Source organism: Sphaeramia orbicularis, chromosome 4 (genome assembly GCF_902148855.1).
Source record: "Sphaeramia orbicularis chromosome 4, fSphaOr1.1, whole genome shotgun sequence".
Lineage (NCBI taxonomy): Eukaryota > Metazoa > Chordata > Actinopteri > Kurtiformes > Apogonidae > Sphaeramia > Sphaeramia orbicularis.
Genome location: NC_043960.1, coordinates 2,121,249 through 2,138,476, shown reverse-complemented (window position 1 = coordinate 2,138,476; position 17,228 = coordinate 2,121,249). Strand labels below are relative to the sequence as shown.

General features: G+C 35.6%; 1 protein-coding gene across 1 annotated transcript in view; it reads right to left on the bottom strand.

The window, feature by feature from the left end:
- Positions 1-10,500, bottom strand: part of acsbg2 (acyl-CoA synthetase bubblegum family member 2) — a 40,194-nt gene extending 29,694 nt beyond the window's left edge. Inside the window, exon 1 of the mRNA XM_030132793.1 lies at positions 10,327-10,500. Coding sequence (XP_029988653.1) covers positions 10,327-10,333 — 7 coding nt within the window. The 5' untranslated portion in view covers positions 10,334-10,500. The remainder of the gene's footprint in view (positions 1-10,326) is intronic.
- Between the last annotated feature and the right edge of the window lie 6,728 nt (positions 10,501-17,228).

Below are 17,228 nucleotides of genomic sequence, written 5' to 3'. Positions count from 1 at the left end.
GTGTGTGTGTGTGTGTGTGTGTGTGTGTGTGTGTGTGGGTGTGTCTGTGTGTGTGTGTGTGTGTGTGTGTGTCTGTGTGTGTGTGTGTGTGTGTGTGTGTGTCTGTGTGTGTGTGTGTGTCTGTGTGTGTGTGTGTCTGTGTCTGTGTCTGTGTGTGTGTGTGTGTGTGTCTGTGTGTGTGTGTGTGTCTGTGTGTGTGTGTCTGTGTGTGTGTGTGTGTGTCTGTGTGTGTGTGTGTCTGTGTGTGTGTGTGTGTGTCTGTGTGTGTGTGTGTGTGTGTGTGCGTGTGTGTGTGTGTGTGTGTGTGTGTGTGTGTGTGTGTGTGTGTGTGAACTGTGAACTGTAAAGCGCTTTGGGCACCATAAAAGTGTGGAAAATATAAGTACTGAGCATTTACCATTTGAAAAAAAGCACCACCTTATCCATCCTTTGCTAATTTTAATTATGTCCATGAAGATAAAAACACGATTAGGCTAAAGAGAAAAGAATTTTACTCTCTATGCTGAAATTGGATAACTTTTTGTCTGTTTTTGAGTTTTTCCCTTCATTTAAAGTCATATAATCACTGCTGTCTGTTAAAAAAAACTATTCACTAACAATTTACTAACTTAACAATGAAGATGTACGATTTCAGATGCAAAAAGATAGAGATAGATAGATAGATAGATAGATAGATAGATAGATAGATAGATAGATAGATAGATAGATAGATAGATAGATAGATAGATAGATAGATAGATAGATAGATAGATAGATAGATAGATAGATAGATAGATAGATAGATCACATCGCAGGGTTAAAATTGCAGGCACTTTCAAGCACTTAAACTGAAATTCAAGCACTTTTCAGACCTTGAAAACACAACAATGAAATTCAAGCATTTTCAAGGATTTCAGTCACCGTACAAATGCTGCTGCAGCATCTGTCAGATGGCAGGAGTGTGAAGAGTGTGTGGCTGTGGTCCTTACCTAAAGGGTAAATATTAGGGCTGTTAGAAAATATCGATTCCGCAACATATCGCGATATTTCATTTCACAATACTGTATTGATATTAAAAAGTACTGTATCAATATTTTTAGACATTTATTCAGGCGGAGGTTCATTTTTGTTTTTTGGTTTTCTTTATTGTTTATATCCTATTTATTATTATTAAAAGTGTTTTATTAAATAATGGTTATTTGAAGCATCTTCAAAGCACTTTTCACTGTCTGAGAGGCAGATGTTAGTTCGTTTGTTGGGACTAAAATCCTGTTCTGATGTTAGTTGTGAACTAATAGAATCTGAACATTTGAACAGGATCTGAAACTGGAATGTCTGTAAAACAGAATTTAAGTTTGAACACAGGAAAATGTTGTGATAGAACATTAGATTCTGTTGTGATCAAATAAAAGTGTGTTTAGGATTTGTGCAGATTTCTGGTGTAATTCAGTTCTTCCAGGAAATAATCATTTTAAAAAAGAAACAAACCAAAAACTGCCTTTTTAACAGTATTGTGATCCTAGTATTGTGATTTGTATTGTATCACCAGATTCTTGCCTATACACATCTCTTGTTAATATAGAATTACAGCCCTTTTATATATAGTCCCAGCTCCAACCAGCTGTCCAAATACTTTTGGACCTGACTGTCCGTCCTCTATCACCTTCGGTTCAACAAATGTCCCATAATTCCCTAAACTTTCTGAGGTTTTCTTGTACAAAATGTTTCACTAACACATTCTGAATCCATCCCAGTGACTGGAGACTCGTCCTTTACCATGACCTCATCACAGGAACCACGTCAAAGCCTCTTCAACAAAAGACAGCCATCCGACACCCCCCCCCCCCTCCCCCCCACCTCAACCCCCCCATTCAGAGCAGCGTTTCAGGCCGAAGCCCTCTGTCAGTGTACGTACTGGAGGTCTGGGTTTGTGCTGCTCTGTTTACCCAGCGGGCTGAAAACACATACCAGCAGCCTCGTCTGCTTATTGTGAGGGCGGACCACCGTGAACCTGTCGTCAGGACAACTGGGGACGGGCTCGTGGAAACAACCAGGCGCCACCGGGGGGGTCAAAGGGCAGCAACAAAAATATTTTCAGTCCCACTTCAGAGCTTGATGCATATGTGACAAGTGAAGTTCCCACCTGATATTTAGGCAAACAGGTTCATGTGTGGAAGCACTGTGGGCATTCCTGAAACTGCACAAACAGCCTCAGAAAACCTGCTAATATGAATGTTCCATCTGTCAGGAGGTGAGGGACAATAACACAAGTATTACTGTTACTATTTCTGTTATCGCAGGAGGAGTTTGGATTATGAAATACTGTACTTTATCCTTTAGTGTTTATTTTGTGCACATTCTCAGGTAAAACAACTGTTTCAGTGTTTTGTTGTTTCACATAAATTTACTCAGCAATAATTTAGTTGTGAATATTTTGGTTTTGTTGCTTTTATCTTGTTTTTTTTTTTTTTTTTTTTACATTGTTTTCATCTTTTACATCATTTTCGCCTTGTGTTGTTTTCATCTTATTGTGTGTTTCGCGTCAGTTTTGTCTTATAACATCATTTTATCTTGTTGCCCCTTAAGTTGTTGGCGTCTCATTACAGATACAAATGTTCTTGTTTTGTCTTTGATGTTATTCTCATCTTGTTGCGTCTTTTGTGTTGTTTTTGTCTTGTGTCTTTTACGTCAGTTTTGTCTTGTTACCACTTTTAAGTTGTTTTCATCTTGTTGCTTCTTTTATAAAGTTTTCATCTTGTGTTGTTTATATAATTTTTGTCTTGTGTTGTTTATATAATTTTTGTCTTGTTGCATCTTTTATGTAATGTTTGTCTTGTGTCTTTTACATTGTTTTCATCTTGTGTCTTTTACATCAGTTTTGTCTTTGTCAGTTTTGTCTTGTTTCTTTTATAAAGTTTTTGTCTTGTGTTTATATAATTTTTGTCTTATGTCTTCTATATAATTTTCATCTTGTTGCATCTTTTATAAAGTTTTGTCTTGTGTTTATATAATTTTTGTCTTTTGTCTTCTATATAATTTTCATCTTGTTGCTTCTTTTATAAAGTTTTGTCTTGTGTTTATATAATTTTTGTCTTATGTCTTCTATATAATTTTCATCTTGTTGCTTCTTTTATAAAGTTTTGTCTTGTGTTTATATAATTTTTGTCTTATGTCTTCTATATAATTTTCATCTTGTTGCTTCTTTTATAAAGTTTTGTCTTGTGTTTATATAATTTTTGTCTTTTGTCTTCTATATAATTTTCATCTTGTTGCTTCTTTTATAAAGTTTTGTCTTGTGTTTATATAATTTTTGTCTTATGTCTTCTATATAATTTTCATCTTGTTGCTTCTTTTATAAAGTTTTGTCTTGTGTTTATATAATTTTTGTCTTATGTCTTCTATATAATTTTCATCTTGTTGAATCTTTTATAAAGTTTTTGTCTTGTGTTGTTTATATCATTTTTGTCTTGTGTCTTATATATAATTTTGACCATATTGCATCTTCTATAAAGTTTTTGTCTTGTGTTGTTTATATAACTTTTGTCTTATGTCTTTTATATAATTTTCATCATGTTGCACCTTTTATAAAGTTTGTATCTGGTGTTGTTTATATAACTTCTGTCATGTGTCTTACATCATTTTCATCTAGTTGCATGTCTTATACAGTTCTTGTCTTGTGTCATTTACATCATTTTTGTTTTGTGTCTTTTATATCATTTTCATCATGTTGCTTTTTTTATGTTTTTTTCATCTCGTTGCATCTTTTATAAAGTTTTTGTCTTGCTGTGGCTACAGGTGTAATTTACCACCACCACAGGGGGAGTGTCAGAGCGAATAAATAATGGGTCAATAATGTAAAGCGCTTTGAGTGTCCAAAAAATGTTGTCTTGTTACATCTTCTATGTAGTGTTTGTCTTGTTGTGTCTTTTACGTCGTTTTCGTCTTGTCTTTTACATCATTTTTGTCTTGTTGCCTCTTTTGCATTGTTTTCATGTTGTTGCATCCTTTACGTAGTTTTCATCTTGTTACATCTTTTATACACCATCACCACCACCTTTACATCACCTTTTATAAATCTGCCATCTTCTTCTGTCTTTTACCAACACTTTCAAACCAGAAGTGACCACTTTCACTTCCACTCAGACCCAAAAACATAACAAGGCTTATTCTGTAGAGGGCCGCCACCAAGGGTATATCCCTGAAATCCCTCCAGTCCTCTGCGATATATAAATATATCCATGATAACTGTTAAATGATCGATATTGTTACCGCGACTGTATGTCCAAAAAACTGATTTTCAACTAAAGTGCCCACATTTGGATGACTTATAATACTCATAGTGAAGCTGAAATGGATGGGGTTCTTCCACTTGAGGTCCACTATGTTGGTTATGAAGGGAGAAGAAATCCAACCAAATCTGTCCTAGTTATTGCCTTCACATGAAGGATATCTGGTGGTGTTCAGGGTGAAACCATTATAAATGTACAGTTACGGAAAAAATTATTAGACCATCAAAAGTCCTCAGAAACAATGGTTCTACAATCCAGCCCTAACTTATGTGTGTATCATGTGACTAAAACAGACAGAAAAGAAAACATGGAATGAATAAAAGCACTGTTTTTGTCAGTACAATGACATAGATATTGATGGAAGAACTGAAGTGATTTTGGTTTTTATCAAGAAAACATGTTAAATGTCTAGATATCAGCTCTGAAATTAAACTACTATGAGCTGTTTTTGTTGTTTTCATTATATCTGTCTAAACAAATGGACCTTTAGTTGGACCAGGCATTAAAATGAACAAGAAACTGAAGAAAACAAGGGTGGTCCAATAATTTTTTCTACAACAGTAGGTTAATTATATTCCCCAAAATTGAGTTTCGGGGGATATAATTAGCCTCTAAACCCAAATTAGATCTCAATTTCACATTTATCACGATAACCACTGACGGTGAAGTGACCGTGTTTATCGTGATGACGTTTTCGGCCTGATGTGCTCATTATTAATTCCTACAGAGCTGTGGTGGAGCCTCAGCCAAGGACACAGATGTCAGAGGATGATCTCACCCATAAAGCTGCCATTTTACTTCCAATGCAGCTGTAAAATTCTTCAAGGACAGAGCTGTGGGTTTCAGAGTGTGTTGAGGAGGGCGGAGGCAGGCAGATGTGCTTCTCTGTTCTCTTTTCTTTCGTCTGTATCATTGTTATGGCCTTTCAGCGTAGGGAGGGGGTGGGGTTAGGGGGCTGGGACGAGTCACCCTTGTCATTCTTTAGAAAAGGTTCAGTGACTCGTACACACCAGGTCTGTCATATGAGATGTCTGGTCTCTGCTAAATCGCTTTTGGGCTAATTCCTCCCCACCATCTTTTTATATCCCGTCCTGCTTTCTAACACTGTGTCCATTTTGGTCTGATGAGCGATAATCACATGAGAGCATCACGTTCAGATCCTGAAAACAGAGCAGGGTACACGACTGTGACTGTGACAACCCCCTAATGTCCGCCTTCAAATAAAACTCACAGATCCTCAGCGGATTCTGACTTATTCATCCATACAACACCCCTGCTGTGGTCTACTTTTACTTCCTGATCTGACATAATCCACTTTCCCAAAAGCTTCAGTTGACTCAAATTACCCATCAGATACGTTTACGGCAGGGCTGTCAAACTCATTTTAGTTCAGTTCCACTTTCACCCCAATATGATCTGACCAGTAAAATAATAACAGTGAAAAAAGTAAAATTACATTATGATAATGTTTACATCGACAACGTTTCATTAAAAATCTGAATAACATGAACAACTTGAATTGTCTTCAGAAAAACAAGTGCAATTTTAACAATATTCTGCCTCAGTTTATCAGGTTATCATTTACACATGTGCATTACAAGTTACATTACTATTACAAGTACACCAAACATATAGTCCCAGGTGTAATATTGGTAAAATTGCATTTATTTGTCTTAAGACATTTCAGGTTGTTCATAGTTGTTCAGGTAAGTCACATTTTTTGTAAAAGGATAGTTTGTTAATGTAAACATTTTCATATAATTTTACTTTTTTCACTAAAACATAGATAAAATCTGCAGTTGTCATTATTTATAAGTTATTATGATACTGTTTTACTGATCTGACCCAAGTGAGATCTGTATGTGGAACCTGAATTAAAATTATTTTTACACCATTGATTGTTAATATCTTCAGTGTAATTTTTGCATTTCACTAATTCATCGTATGGGCTGGATTTGGCCCCCGGGCCGCATGTTTGATACCTGTGGTTTACGGCTTTCCCATGAACTTTTTAGTAACAGAAAGTAAAATCATCATCTCATCTCATGGGTTAGAAGTCGAATGATAGTGGATTTTTAACCCATAAAGACGCAGTGCTACTGTTCTCTCTATTTATGTGATTTATCACTATTTATCATAATATTATCCTCTCCATTTTGCATATATTTCAGTGAAAATCGGGTATTTTCATATATTTATTTTATTGATCATGTACTTTAACCCATAATGACCCAGTGTGACTTTTGTGGCAGTTCCCAAATATTTTTTTCTCTTTAGTTAACCTTTCCTAAGTGATTTATCACCATTTATTGTAATATTATCCTCTGAATTTTGCATTTTTCCAGTGAAAATAATCTATTTTCTTGTGTTTAATTGACTGATCAGGAAAATGTTCAAAAAAAACTCAGACTAAAGTCAAAGGTTATTTCATCAAAACAGAAAATAATGGAAGAAAAGGTGATTTGTTCAGTAAAATAGAGCATTAACTGGACATAAACCAAGTGTGTCCATCTACTGTCATTGATCCAACTCCATGTTACAGAAGATGACAGTGTTTCCATGGTAACTACGGAGCCTCTGAACGTCCAAATGGGTCATATCTGATGACCATGAAAAGATGACAAACTGTATTTTACACCAATTATTGACATGTATTGATAGGATTAATGGATCAACACTTTAGATCAGTAGATGCTTTTGGCTGATGGTGGATGTTTGGGTCTTTATGGGTTAATCATCATGCGGAGATTACATTTGAGGGTTATCATACCAAAAACTTGAGGAAAAAGTGACTTTATCAGTAAAATCAATCATTAACTGAACATAAGCCCAGTGTGTCCATCCACTGTCATTGATCCAATTCCATGAGTTTTACTGGTGAATCAATGTTGTAGAAGATGACAGTGTTTCCATGGTAACTATGGAGCCTCTGAACGTCCAAATGGGTCATATCTGATGACCATGAAAAGATGAAGAACTGTATTTTTCACCAATTATTCACATGTATTGATAGAATTAGTGGCTGTAAAGTTATTAAACATTTTACATCAGTAGATGCTTTTGGACACTGGTGTATATTTGGGTCTTTAAGGGTTAAACACTCATATAATGCTGATAGTTTAGAGCAAGAATAAGTTGATATCTGATTAATCAGCTGATATCATCAACACCACTCCCACTAAGGAATGTTGACACTTAAAGCACATTATGCATGTCTAGAATGAACTGTTTTTCACATAACAGAAACTGGTTAACTGTCAAACTGAACATCTAATTTAACCCATGAAGACCCAGTGCTACTTTTGTGGCAGTCCCCAGATGATTTTTTTTAAAATCTATTTTTAACTTTTCTTAAGTGATTTATGACTAATATTCTAATATTATGCTCAGTATCTGGCATTCTTAAGTGAAAATCAGGTCTTTTCCTGGATTTAATTTACTTATTTTGATTGATGTCTGTAAAAGCTCAAATTAAAGTTGAGGGTTTTTATATCAAAAACAGAGAAAACGGAGGAAAAAGTGACTTTTCCTGTAAAATATATCATTAACGGTACATAAAAACAAGTGTCTCTATCCACTGTCATTGATCCAACTCTACTGGTTTTACTGGTGAATTAGTGTTGTAGAAGATGACAGCGTTTCCACGGTAACTACGGAGCCTCTGAACGTCCAAGTGGGTCATATCTGATGACCATGAAAAGACGACAAACAGCATTTTGCATCAGTTATTTTTCATGTATTGATAGGAATAATGGATTGACAGATATTTAACTTTTTATATCAGTATATGATTTTGGTCGCTGGTGTGTGTCTGGGTCTTTATGGGTTAAAGAATTAGACAGTGAAATCAGTCAATTACTGAACATCTATCAATGTGTTTCGATGTTGCACATTAGCGATGGGTGTCTGTGGTATGTCAGATGTGTTAGGAATTTAACTGTGATGCCAGCTTCTGGTTATGGATTGTTTTATTCCTGTTATACATCCACAGCACTAACAGTTTGAAGCTGAAATACATACACTGGTTCCGTTTTATTGATCATTTGTGGAGAGTATTCTAACATTTTGCTGTATTGGGATTTTTCATTACCTCTGAAAACTGTTAATATGTGCCGCAAGATTCTTCTTTGTGAGTCCAGAGTTACTGTCATCATTCTGGACGTACAGGGTGATGTTTCAACCAGAGATCCCTCATACCTTACCAGTATATCTGTAGATGGTTGTACTTAACCCATAAAGACCCTTAAAGACCCAGTGCTATTTTTGTGGCAGTTCCCAAAGGAATTTTTCTGTATTTTTAACCTTTTTGAAGTGATTAACGTTAATATTACACTCTAAATTTTGCATTTTTAATTGAAAATCAGGTATTTTCCTATATTGAATTCACTCATTATGTAGATGTTCATTAAAGCTCATATTAAAGTTGAGGGTTATTATTTGAAAAACAGAGGAAATTCAAGAAAAATATTGTTTTTTCTGCAAAATATATTGTTTACTGGACACAAAAAGTGTCTCCATCTACTGTCATTGATCCAACTGCATGGGTTTGACTGGTGAATTAATGTTGTAGAAGACGATGATGTGTCCACGGTAACTACAGAGCCTCTGGACGTCCAAATGGGTCATATCTGATGACCATGAAAAGACGACAAACTGTATTTTACATCAATTATTTACATGGATTGATAGGATTAGTGGATCAACAAGTATTAAACATTTATATCAGGGAATGAATTAGGTCGCCAGTGGATGTTTGGGTCTTTATGGGTTAATCTTATTGGTTTATTATGAAGTGATTGTGTCTTTTTTGTTGTATTTATCTGACAGAAAAAGAGAAGTTCTAAAAGGATTGTAAACTAAACCAGTCAACTGACCAATAAATGTGGAAACGAACTGCAAACAAAGCACAGAAATGATCTTTTGAGCCGGTATTTTAATATTTCAACACAAGTTCTGCCAACACCAACTGTTTACAAAGCATTCCACTGGTGCAAATTAAACAGTGAAACCAGTTAATTGGTCGCTGCCATTCTTTCTTTGACTGTTTCCAGTTTCAAACTAATGTGCCAACACAACCATCGCCAAGGAGGACTAACCTGTTGGATTCAGCTCAAACAAACGACACTATGACAACTGCAGCAGATTAGGAGAGGTTTCATTCACAAAAATAAAAGCATCCACTGGAAACGCAACCAAAACTGAAATCCCATTCAGCTGCAGAGACCTGGCTCTTTGAAACCAGCCAAAACATGTATTCATCTAAAATAGAACAAGGGGCTGCCCCCCCCCCAAAAAAAAACAAAAACAAAAACAAAACCACCATATGCAAATGACAAACTTCAGTTGGGTTAATCCCCCTTTGAAACAACAGAGACGATCAAACCTCACCCCTCCCTTCTTTTACTTCTGCACCCATGCATTGGCGTGTCTGCTTTGTCATGTACTCATGACATTGGAGTGATTTGATTTGATGTCGTCCAAATAAACTGGATTTTCTGTCAGTTCATGCCGAGCTGCTGCTTCAATCTGACTATCACCCAACACCCGGCAACAGCAGCAACATCATCATCATCAGCAGGGACGGTTTTTTTTTACAACCGGGCGTAATCAAATAATCCCCAGCATCCTCTCTGTTCACTCCCTACAATTGATTCCTGTTCCAATATTTAATGTGAGCCACTACGGAACATTTAAAGACCAGCAAGAAGCATCCGTGTCCTTTTGGGATTTGCTGACATCTGGTAGATTCACATAGATCTGCTGCTGCTCGGGTTCCACCCTTCATGGAGGAGCCGGCTCCTCATGTTAAAAGAGGAGACTCAGCATTGCAAGTATACCTCTGAAATCCACGTAGATCATCTTGAAATCTGTGTATTATTAGATTTCAGCTTTGAAATCAGGCTTTACATTAGGTTAGTTTGACAATAACTGGAAAATAATATAAGGAAATAGATAAAACAAGGAAATCCCACCTGTGGAAAAGACCTTATAATAATCCTTATAATAATAAAATAGCAGAATCTGGTTGTAAAATCCACATATTCACTCTCCTACTCACATTGCATTGCTGGAAATGAGATCTTCCCCTGGTTTGATTTCTCCAAAAAAACGTTCTTCTTCTCTAAAATAAACGCTGAGATCTCAGTTGGTCGTGTAACTGGAAAATGCTGCCCGCCCTCTGTGTCTACAACTCAAGCAGCAGCATATCATTCATTTTCAAACACAAGCCGGCTCGCCTCGGCCCCTCCCTCCCCCCAGAAGACCCCACCCAGAGCGGGGCAGCCTGCTTCCTCTAGACACACTTCCCTCCCTGACACGTCCCATTGGCTGAAACAGCTCACACCACAAAACCCATTTTCCATATAAGGCCACGCAAGCCAAATGAATAAGGTGGGGGTGGGGGTGGGGGTGGTGGTGGTGGGGGGGGGGGTGGCCTGCAATAAGTATAAACACTCAGAGGCTCTTTCTTGACAGATGATGCTGTGAAACCCAGCCCATCCCCCGCCTGATACATACTCGTCAAATACACGTTGCAGAGCTGAGGTTACTATCGGACAGGCTGCAAAATGCAAAAGGTTTGTGAGGCCAAAGCGGCGCAGAGCAGCTGCACCGGCTGCGTTTATGACTTCCCACATGGACTCAAAGCCATATGCACTCTGCACAACACACCCGCATCCTCTGACCTACATTATTATCAACATTGAACAAACAGACCCTCCCTTAAAACCATTGTGCTTCATTTCACAACCATGTTTACCCAAAATACTACACCAATCTGTCCGTTTAAGGTACTTGTACTTCATTTCCATCTCTTGTCTCTTACTTTATTACATTGAACACAGTTCAACAGCAAATTCTGTGCTTTCTAGACTGATTTTTATTTTATGTAGACATCTTATGGACTTTATATGAAATTAAGAAACAGAAGCTCTTTGACTGTATTAATATGAACATATCTGCTATAATGACAAGAGCATTTGTATAAAAATGATTTTCTTACTATCCAGTGTATATGTGAATATGTGTGTGTATGTATGTGTATGTATATATATATTTTTTTATTTATTTATTCATTCATTTTGCCACCCCCAGCTTGTTTCGTTTAATTATTTTGTTTTAAATGTATTTTTTAAAAAGAAAAAAAAAAACAATAAACATAAAAACCCAGAAGTTCATTAGAATATGCAAAATGTCTGTAATTTACTTTCATGTTCAACATTTCAACTTCATGGATATGTTTGGATCAAAATGAAACTCAATCACATCCTCAACATCATATTTTAGTCATTTTGTTTTATTTTCGTCATAAAATCCATATAAATACATACAACTAGATAGAATTAAAATTATGTTTATACCATAATGAATTTGACTGAAATAGATAAACTGATTTGCATCTACATAATCCCTATTTTAAAAAAATCAAATCATCTGAAAATGACTGAACATTTATTGTGTGTTATATATTTTCCATGCATTTTATCCTAACTTTATTTTTTAAGATCCTAATTATGTAAGCTGCATTGATATTTTATTTCTCACTGGACGTGATATTTATGACTGTATTTGCATTAGTTTCTGTGATTTTTGTATGTTAGGTTTTTTTTTTTTTTTTTTTTTTACATAAATCAAGTTTTGGTTTCTAACCTCACCTGCACTTTTTATTCAGATTTTTTAAAATTTTATTTTATAATTTTATTGCATGTTATTGTAATTTGCTACTAAACAAAGCAACTTTCTCTAAACCTATTTCCTACACTCTGTCTATGGATGAATATTTGGTTTCATATGAGTTGCTTGTTTACCTTTTACTCTTTATTCATATCTTTTGTATGTCTTATAATTCTGTATTTTATCAGTTTCTTTGTTAAACACTGTATGTTGTTAGAAAGTTGCTCTACCAATAAATGCACTGATGTTTTGGGAAAACACCAATATAAACAAACACATTATCTGATGTGTTCTATTAAATATTAAAGTTTGCTTCCTATATTTGTATGACTGAGTTTGTGGTCATTGAAAAGTAATGTAACAAAGAGCTGAAAGACTTTAAAACAGTTAAGGTCACCTATTGTTATATGTATAAAATGAAGACGTACTTGTTTCACCGGCTCTAAACAGGAACAAATTACAAAAACAAAGAAAACAGAAAAATGAAACTGGTATAGGTGGTGCACTTGCTGGAGGCCTTTGGAAGAACTTTGGCCTATATCTCAGCTGTACTTTGGCCTATTGTCGCCAAAAACTACTCAAGTTGACTGGAGACCATGGCAGGTCATTAGGTCATGGTTTGACATCAATAATGTTTGAAATTTGACCGTAACTCAGACACTAAAAGTGATATGGAAAAACTGAATATTTTTCACACTTTATAACCTGATTGTTTTTCTGTATCTGCAAAAATGAGGGAGTTACAGTCAAAAACTGGGTATCTTGAAAATCATGACCTTCCATTTGACCTCTGTAGGTCATCCAAGGTCAACAAAATTGGTACTAAATGAAAGGCCATATGTGACTTCTGATTAGTCGATATCTGCCATCGTTTCACAGACAGAAGCCATTTTGTGAATTTACACACAAGTGACATGCAAGCTTTCAACCGTTATAATTCAGAAACTGGAAGTGATAGAGGAAAACTAAAAGAACACTACTTCCTACTTCTCCAAGCTGAACATTGCGGTAGAAGTCATATTCTTCTATCTTAAACAGTTCTGAAGTTATAAGTGAATAGAAATAACAAAAAAGAGCCAGAAATAGCGATAGTTTCTGCCATAACTCTGAAAGGGGAAATGATACAGAAAAAAAAAAAAAATCAAAAAAACGTAATCTCCTACTTTTTCACACTTTATAATGTGGTACCAGCTGTTCTTCTCTATCTGCAAAACAGAGAGTTATGGGTGGAATTGAGTATCATGAAAATCATGACCTTGCGTTTGACCTTTCGATGTCATTCAAGGTCAACAAAATTGGTACCAACTGAAAGGTCAAACTTCCTATAAGTCGATAATACAAAGTTAGTTGATATCCGTCTTAGTTTACAAGATAGAAGCTGTTTTCTGAATATGCAAATTAGGTTCTTGACCCCAGGTTTGGCCTATCAGCTGTACTTTGGCCTATTGTTGCCAAAAACTAATCAAGTCAACTAGAGACCATGGCAGGTCATTTGGTCATGGTTTGATGTCAATAATGCTTGAAATGTGACCGCTAGAGCACATACATACAGACAAACAGACAGACAGACGAACTGGCCAATGTGCCTGCCCCGCAGCACGTAAAAACAAAATAAAATAGAAAATGATAACTAACACAGGCACCGGCATTACCCTTGAACTTTACATTTCACCTGTTCATCTGTCACACCATTTTTCCCATGAATCACCCTGACTCATCAGTACAGTTTCATAATGAACAGGAAATATTTTCTGTACTTCAAATAACTACAATAAGTACAGTAATGCCAGGTCTTGCACTATTTCTTTTTTTTGATCAGTGTATTTTTTCTTCCAAACATGTAAGAAAAGTAAGACAAACACTGAGACATATAGTAGAGGTATAAGACGCCACAAAACAAACAAAAAAAACAAACAACAAAAACAACAAAAAATTAAAAGGTTCCACAATGTAGTTACCCAAGCACTTTGTACACAGCACACATTATCCACAGTCAAGGCGCATTGTCAGCTGTTCTACCTAAGAAATAAAAGAATGCCACACCACATTAAACTTCTCCATTGATCCACTCAATGTGTATCTGTTCTTTTCAATCTTAGGGAAAAACATGACATCGCATATCCGTCTAGGTCTTGCACTATTTCTTAAAAAACCAAGTAGCATTATTGTACATCTACGTCCACCAGAATGCTGTAATGCTTCGCTGTCAGCGCAAAAATATTTCCCCGCCAGCAGAAAAAACATTAAACAAATTCCTGTTGTTTAAACCAGACTAACTGAAGTATTTCAGTGCAGACAGACTGTGAAGAGTTTGGTGGAAAGTAACAAATACTTTTACTACTTACTGTACTAAAGAATAGTTTTCAAGTATCTGTACTTCACTGTTCACTTTTCTGACAGGTTTTTACTTTACTACTTTTTTACTTTCACTTTTACGTTTTCTCTCTACATTTTTGCAGAAATATCTTTCTACTACTAACGTTTTCAAAGCAAAGTTTTAATGCATTTGAAGGAAATTGTTATAAATAAAAAAGAATAGGCTAGTCCTCATGCATATCACACATAAGAGACAATTATAAAAAGGTGTAAAAGACAAAATAAGACAAAAGTACTGTAAGACATGTAACAAAATAGAACAAGCATGTGGTAATTTTGTGATTTAGAGCTTATTTTATTTACACTGGCTTTTGCAAGACTTAATCATAAAAATGCAATCGGAGTTCTTATTCAACAAAATAAAAATAAGGTTTCTGTCTTTTAATGTTGAAAAATACCTTGAATCAGTCCTTCTGAATCAGTCATTACCTCCGCCAAGGAGGTTCTGTTTTTGCCAGGGTTTGTTTGTTTGTCTGTCTGTTTGTTTGTCTGTCCGTTAGTGTGCAACATAACTCAAAAAGTTATGGACAGATTTTGATGAAATTTTCAGGGTTTGTTGGAAATGGGATAGGGAAGAAATGATTAAATTTTGGTGGTGATCGGGGGTGGGGGGGGGGGGGGGGGGGGGGGGGGGGGGGGGCGCAGACCAGAAAATTTCATCAAAATCTGTCCATAACTTTTTGAGTTATGTTGCACACTAATGGACAGACAAACAGACAGACAGACAGACAAACAAACCCTGGCAAAAACATAACCTCCTTGGCGTGGGGGGGCCCACGGGGGGGGGGCACTGATCAGCCTTGGCGAAGGTCTGCGCTCTCCGAGTGCTTCTAGTTTTTACTGTAATTCTACTATAATACAAAAAGTGTACAAGTATCTAAACCTTTGGCATTTTCTTATTTAATAACATGATTTGCATGATTCTAAAAAGTGAATCATATGTCAAATTATGATCAAACATGATGCAACATGTCAGGTCTCCAAGCGCAGAGGTTTTATTTGATTAAAATAATGAGTTAGAGCAGTGAAAATTAAACCTAAACCGGTAAAACACTGAGGAGACGATGTGCTAACAGCAAGTCAAAGCTGTGACAGGTTTAATCTTGACAGTGTTTTACCAATTCCTCTTTCCCACAATAAGCGCTGTCGTCTTAATTACACAGTTCGACCGGCCGATCCTGTACCGCAGGTTCTTTTGGGGCATGACCTGATATACAAGACACTAAAAAAAGATATGAGCCCTGATTATGAGACATATGCAGGAAGACAAGCTGAATTTGCAGAACTTGCCGCGATAAAACATGTTTGCTCTTTGCAAACACTGAATAACTGAATTATGAGAGAAGAAGAAGAAGAAGACATGACCACTGAAACGTGTCTCTGTGTGATTTCATTTTTAGCTTGTCTGTGTAACCTGTAAAATAGTGAGTTGAGGTTTTGTCTTTTGTTTTTTTTTAAATCCAGTAATTACCACATAAGCAACAGCAGAGGTCTAAAAGGGAATTTCCTCTACGCTGTTTCCCATAAACTCCCATCTGTGCAGTTCAACAGGTCAAACAGAGGAAGCGGAAACCACACATACAACGTCCATGAGATGTTAAATTACAGAATATTAACACCTGAATTTCTATAAATTATGAATTGTGTTAACCTCTAATAGAATAAGCCCATTTATAAGAAACATTTTGTCAGTTAGTTAGTTTTATTTGCAGTCAAACATGCATTTCAAAACAACAGAAAAGGAAAGACATAGTACAATTTGACTGAAAAAGGCTCAGGCAGAAGCAAATCTTATTAGTGCCCACCTACTTTATAGCTTAAACTATACAATACATGGTGTCAAGTAGAAAGGAAAAAAATATATAAACAGATATTTATATATATATATATATATTTCAATTACAGTCGTAAGTCTCAAATAGATGCATATAATCCTTTGCTTAAGTTTTAAATTAGCACTATTCCACAGTTGAACCCCTTTAACCCATAAAGACCCAAACATCCACCATTGACCAAAATCATCTATAAACTGTTTAATACCTGTTGATCCACTAATCCATGTAAATAATAGAAAATAACATTTTCTTGCTCTAAACTATCAGCGTTATATGAGTGTTTAACCCATAAAGACCCAAATATACACCAGTGTTCAAAAGCATCTACTGATCTAAACTGTTTAATACCTGTTGATCCACTAATCCTATCAATACATGTAAATAACTGGTATAAAATACAGTTCTTCATCTTTTCATGGTCATCAGATATGAACCCATTTGGGCGTTCAGGGGCTCCATAATTACCGTGGAAACACCGTCATCTTCTACAACACTGATTCACCAGTAAAACCCATGGAGTTGGATCAATGACAGTGGATGGACACACTGGGTTTATGTTCAGTTAATGATAGATTTTGTTGAAAAAGTCACTTTTTCTCTATTTTTTGATACAATCATCCTCAACTTTACTCTGAGCTTTAATGAACATCTACATGATCAGTGAGTTAAATATAGGAAAATACATGATTTACACTCAAAAAACTCAAACTACTGAGGATAATATGACAATAAATAGCGATAAATCACTTAAGAAAGGTTAAATATAGAGAAAAATAATTTGGGAATTGACACAAATGTCACACTGGGTCCTTATGGGTTAAAAGAAATACATCTTCTTTTAACTTTTTTTTTTTTTTTTTTTTTTAGCTTTTTGTAACATCAATTTGCATCCATCTCTCAACTAATATTTCCTTTCAGACACTATAAAAAACGTTTGCACACAATCTGTTTTTTTGCTTTAAACATGATTTGCATAGTTCTATAATAAACCAAGTCTCTAAACTTCAAAACATGACAATTTAAAAATATTGGGTAAGTATGATGATAATATCCTGCTTTATTTATGGCTATTTATTAA